The sequence below is a fragment of the Strigops habroptila genome, chromosome 12, assembly GCF_004027225.2.
Source record: "Strigops habroptila isolate Jane chromosome 12, bStrHab1.2.pri, whole genome shotgun sequence".
NCBI lineage: Eukaryota > Metazoa > Chordata > Aves > Psittaciformes > Psittacidae > Strigops > Strigops habroptila.
The window spans coordinates 19,873,016-19,879,015 of NC_044288.2; the positions used below are offsets into that span (position 1 = coordinate 19,873,016).

Here is a 6,000-nt window from a genome sequence, read left to right on the forward strand (position 1 = left end):
CAGCTTCCCTTCAATTTCCCAAGTGTCCTGCAGGAGCCTATCTGCTCTCTGAAACTTTCATCTCTTGAACAAGAACTCTTTCCAACCCCTCCACTGGGTAGTCTATGTAACTATTAATCTGTAGTTGATCTGCCATGAAAAGCACCATGACTATAAAAAAATATTGCCTTTGTTGTACAGCTGCTTCTTGAAAATGAAGAGCTATGTTTACTATGTTGGGAAACAACATAATAGATCACATTCCGCTGATATTTTCTATTTAGCCATAGCTTTTTTTTTTTTAATCCTTTTCTCCTTATAGGAAGATAGAATGGATAACACTTGGCTACCCTTTTTGTGCCACATCCTGCATAAAGATTTTCTAAGCTCTTGGGATTTTTTTGTTATGGTTTTTTCTTTTTTTCCCTCATAAGCAGAGGAACTTGGAGCAAAGTGATGCTTTTCTTTATACCTCCTTAGAGATCTACTACATCTCCTTTATGTTTATCTTGGTGCAGTGGCTGGAGGAAGGGTTTGGACTGTCTGCAACAGGGACAGTTGAATTCCAGCTGGTGTCCCCAGATGTCAAAATTATTTTTTTATCCTACAAGTAGATCCTAGAACACTAGAAAACTTAAGGACACAGGGGAAAAATCTAGATATTTTTTCTGATCAATAAGTTCTTCTCCGCTACAAGATTTTCAAAACATTCAAACAAGAAAATTAAGTTTCTATTCCATAATGCATGTGTTTTTGGGGAAAACTGTTCATGAGCAGAATACTGGTAGCTTTGCAGTTTATTAAATGATCCATTCTTTTAGTGCATGGTCACATGATAATTTTATTGTATATTTGAATGTATGAACTGTGTTAGAATACATCATAACACGTTATTTGTCTTAATATTGGAAAGCTACAATAAGAAATTCAGTGTCTTTTAAAGTTTCAGTCCTGTTGATTAAAGGAATATTGAGTCGTTTGTCACTGCTGATTAACATTAAAGGTAATTTTGTCAATCAGTGAGCCTAGCTATCAGTAGAAGCCCTCATTACAGTTTATCCATCATCTAATTTTTAGATTAGACAGATAATGGTTTAACTAACGCAAGTAATGCAGATGAATGATTTTTTCTTTGTCTTCACCTAAATATTTTGTATAACTCATGTATCCAGACGCTAACTTCTTTCTTACAGGTTATTGCAATATTTGGTATGAATTTGATTAATTGGAAAATTTTATTATACTTTTTCATAATCGTATCTGTTGACAAGACAGTGAGAATAAAACATTTTCTTTTTTCTTCAGCCAAAGAAAGTGAAGGATCCTCTCATTAAGAAAAATAACACTTACACAGCTGCAGCTACAAGCTACACCCCTAATATTGCAAGGGACCCTGGGCTGGCAACCATTGCTAAAAGTGCAACAATCGAGCCCAAAGAAGTTAAGCCAGAAACAAAACCTGCAGAACCCAAGAAAACTTTTAACAGCGTCAGTAAAATTGATCGACTATCAAGAATAGCCTTCCCATTGCTTTTTGGAATCTTTAACTTAGTCTATTGGGCTACCTATTTAAACCGGGAGCCCCAGTTAAAAGCTCCAACTCCACATCAATAACCTCATTTATTTGTACAGTTCTGTTTTGTCATTTGCTCTGGGAATTGCTTCCCGTTTTCACATATAGTAATTCCCATTTGCTTCATTGCCTCTGTCTTAAAGAAAATAAAGGTTTCTTTATTTAACAAAAGGTAAAATATATTGGTATATTTTAAAAACCTGTGGGTGAGGGAGAGAACAATATAAGCTATATACTTTGGAAAAGTGATTTTGAAAATGGGAAAGAGTTGTAGAGTAATGAAAAAAAAAGGAAAAAAAAATAAAAGGAACTATTTGTAGGTAGCTTAGTACTGAATGTCCCCAAGAGGTATTGTATATGTACGTGAAAAAGATATTTTTATTCAAAGGATTGTGGGGAGTGGGAAAATACTCTTTATGATGTTCCCGATGCACATTCTATATTGCACCATTTATTCAACCACTGTTTGTAATCTTTTCAAGGATGTAAAGCTTTCCATTTGCTGAATCAAATAAGAGATGTTATTTTCCTAATCCCTTTTCTCTTCTATATTCAAAACACCTGAATTATAACATTCAATGGTCTTTAAAGAAAAAGGAAATCTACTCACTGTAGGTACAGTCTGTCACTGTATAGAGCACATAAGATCTAATGGTAACAAATGCTTTAATCTGCTGTTTTATTACAGCCTTGTTCTAAGCATTAAGTTGTCACTAGACTAGATTTAAAACCAGTTGCACAATCAAGTGCAGTCCCAAGTTCCCTCTATCACCTGTGTAATCCAAACGATTCCTGGATGCTTTTACAGATAGCTTTTACTCATCACTGTATTTTAGAGAGTTAAAACAAAACAAAACAAAATTTTTGCAAGCTCTAGATATGTTGAATGTATTCTTTTATAAAACAATACGTTAAAAAGAAGCTTTAGACTGAGATTTATGGATAGCAGAAAGACAAAATATAGTATTTAAATAATATATGTAAATATGCAGCATGAGATTGTACATTTTTTTACTTTTTTAAAGTTGCGTTCTTAAAACATCACGTAGGATTCACCTCTTAGCTCTTAATATGTTGTTAAATGCTCAATAAAACATATTTAGAGCCTGAAGAAAAATAAATAAATAAATAAATAAATCAGCAGTACTGGAAAGCCTAAAAAAAAAAAAATGCACAGAAAGTGCTTGGAATTAATTCCATTTGTAAAGTGGTTAAGTGTACAGCAGCTTGCAATTTGACAATGTCATCCAATGTATACTATTAGATTAATGATTGGTCTGCTCAGGTCATGCATAAATACTAAAGTATGGGATTATATTTGGTAGGTAAAAATGGTGAAATATTTGTTAAGACAGAAGTTCATCTGTATATTACTGCTATATTTGCTGATACATAACTGTTACAATAAGTGATGTAATATATGTAGCATTAAATACAAAAAAGTCATACATAAAAGAATGTACAGGAAAATAGATTTTATTGAGTAAACTTACTACATTTCATTTTTACTGTAGCAATATATTTGTAGGAACAATATGTAAGGGCTTTAAATACAAGATGTCCATTCTGCAGGTATCATGACCCCTTTAAAAAAAATTCTAGTCAGTATCTTTACTGCTGATTCTTAGAAATAAAATTTCAGATAAAGATTGTTAAAAGAGATAGGAAGAATTGTGGATATTTGTAAGTATCAATTAAAAAAAGTAATACATGGTATTGAATGAATTTTAAAACAATGCTACATGAGCCTTCAGAGAAACAGCTACTGCAAGTCAAATTTCATAGGCAATGTTTTCTAGACTCTATCAATAAATGAAAAAGTTGACATTCTCTACCTACAAAAGAAAACAGTTAATGTTTTATTTAGGGAATATTTTTTTCTTTAATAATGCTTCATTGTCTAACATTTAGTCCTGTCTAAACTTGATAAGTTATCTGATTGGATCTTATTTAAAGGGGATGTTTCATCTTCTGGTATCATGTGTAGATATATGTATAGAAAAAAATAAACTATGGCTCTTTAACTTCTGTGTACTTGTTTATCTTGTTATTTTTGGCGTTAAACTAGTGTGTTCATTTAGGGCGTTTTATCTTTCCAGCAATCCATAGCTACCTTTTGGTCTGCATTTTGCACATTAGATGTGAATATTACTTACCTAGTCTGCTTTTTGCTATGCAATGATTGCATTATATCACCTCTTAGTTAGTCTATGCCAATAGTATTATACTGTATAAACTTGATTGCACAGTTTATCAAAGACAAGGTATTCTCTATGTAGCTTTTTTACAATGCTTTGCTAAACCATGTAATAATAGTAAGTCTTCCTTGAAAATAACGATACACTCTTATAGAGGACAGTTTCTGTTTACTCCTGGGATAATTTTAAAAAGATGACATTGAATGTTTATTGCACCTCAGTGCAGTGATGTGGCAATAAAACCTAAATCTAATAGAGGTTGTTTATGGCAGAAGCATGTATTGCTTTACAGAGTTTAGCAAAAGCTCTTTATTTTATGTCAGATTGTAATTCTATTATAATAATAAAGCTAAAAATGTTCAATAATGAAAGTGAATGTTTTACTTTGGTTTTCTTTAGTTACTGACACATTGCTTGATAATTTAATGACACATTGCTTGATAAACTGCTATTCATTCAATACCTTAGTTTCTGTGGATTTGGTAATGAATGCAGTTTTAATAAATGTAAATTTTTGTCCAGTGTTTTCTAGGAATAAATATAACAGGAATGTTTCCAAAAATCTGATTTGACGTTCAAAAAAGATAATTCAGTCTGTACAATGTGTATCCCATAAAACAACTGAATCAGATGACAATTGTTAAAGTTTAGTACCACAACGATGAATATGATATAGGGTAGGAAGAGAAATATTTTGTCTCCCAGGTAAAATGGCAGAGAGTGAGAGTAAAAATATGGCTATTTATTTTACAGATTTCACTGTTTAAATAAATGCACATATCTAAGAAAGACTGTTAGAAGAGTACCTCAGGCTACGTAAAGTAATATTATTTCACTTATTTACTGAGTTTTGGGGATAGCATTCAAACAAGCGTACATGTATGTTGAAATCTCAGCTCTTCCTTCTTTCCCATACAGAAAGATATAGAGACAGGAAAAGTCATTCTGGTGCTTTCAAATTTTCTTAGAAAACTTCTTGAAAAGCAAGTATTGTGCTCTTATGTAGTGGGAGACAACTGACTGCAGACACAATTTTAGGGGATCCAAAGCAGGAAAAACTGGTTTAAGTGTATATAAGCATATAATAATATTCATAGTGTTCTCAAGCATGACTCCTACAGACATATTCTTCAAAATAGAAGGAAAGATTGTCTTAACACAGACTCAGATTCTATTAACTTATTATGCTTTCCTCTATTTTGGGTGAAAATAATGCAGCCTGAATCCCCGTTCCCTGCCTCCTGCTACTAAATACTCAGAGATTAATCCCTATGGAAACCCACACAGGATTTTCTGGAGGAGTATGGTAAAGAAACTGGTGAGTGACACCATTTGAACACCCACCTCCTATGTTCACATGCCAGATACAGAGCATACATGGGGATTCTCACATCTCCTTTGTCACTGCTCAGATGTTTTTAGGCAGAATTTTACTCAAGTAAAATAGGCTAGATGCAACAGAATTTGACTCTGAGAAAAACATACAGCACTACTCAGCTTCACAGAGTGGAAGAACAGCCTTGTCAGATGACAGATTCACAGATACCAGGCAGTCCAGCATGACGCCCTAACATGGCATTGCTGAGTTTTCCTCTGATATTACATCAGTAGGATAAACTCCTTCAGTTTTACTTAGATCATCTCTAGAAGCTACTGCAGGACTTTCTTAATGACCAAGAACTTTTTTTACACCACTGTTGTGGTTTAAGCCCACCAAAAACTTTCTGAATTATATTCTTTCTCTTGGACTGACCACGTGGGACCCCAAAAAAAAAAAATTCTCTGATTTTCTTTTCTCTCTATCTCCTATTTTTCACCAATATGGTAAATAATAAAAGCTTATGAAACACCGTAATGGTTAGAAAATGGGGCACACATGCTTCAGGGAGCAAATAATAAGAGAACCTCTTTCAGCTTTGTAGATACATGCTTTGTATCTGAATGACTGTCCGAATAAATTAGTGTGACTGGGGAAAGTCAAACTTTTTCTTAGGGGCTGTATAAATATCAGTCATATTTTAAGAGATAAAAACCTCAAGATCTCCTCAGACTTTCTATAGCAGATGCACAGAAGAAAAAATAAATCCTCCTACTATGCATAAACATGACATAGCTTAAGTAAAAATGTGTTTGTACTCTTAGTACATGAATTTTGCAAGTGAAGTGTATTATCAGCTTGTCAAGCTGTTGCTGTCATGTTACATCTGATTACAAACTACGTCAAATACAACAAAAGAGTTAAAAGCCTTG

The 6,000-nt window shown here is 33.1% G+C and overlaps 1 protein-coding gene across 4 annotated transcripts in view; it reads left to right on the forward strand.

Moving 5' to 3' along the window:
* Positions 1-4,121, forward strand: part of GABRA1 (gamma-aminobutyric acid type A receptor subunit alpha1) — a 43,543-nt gene extending 39,422 nt beyond the window's left edge. For all 4 annotated transcript variants that reach the window (XM_030504410.1, XM_030504407.1, XM_030504408.1 and 1 more), the window contains exon 10: positions 1,285-4,121. In XM_030504410.1, the coding sequence (XP_030360270.1) occupies positions 1,285-1,593 (309 nt within the window). In that variant the 3' untranslated portion in view covers positions 1,594-4,121. The remainder of the gene's footprint in view (positions 1-1,284) is intronic.
* Positions 4,122-6,000: the final 1,879 nt, after the last annotated feature.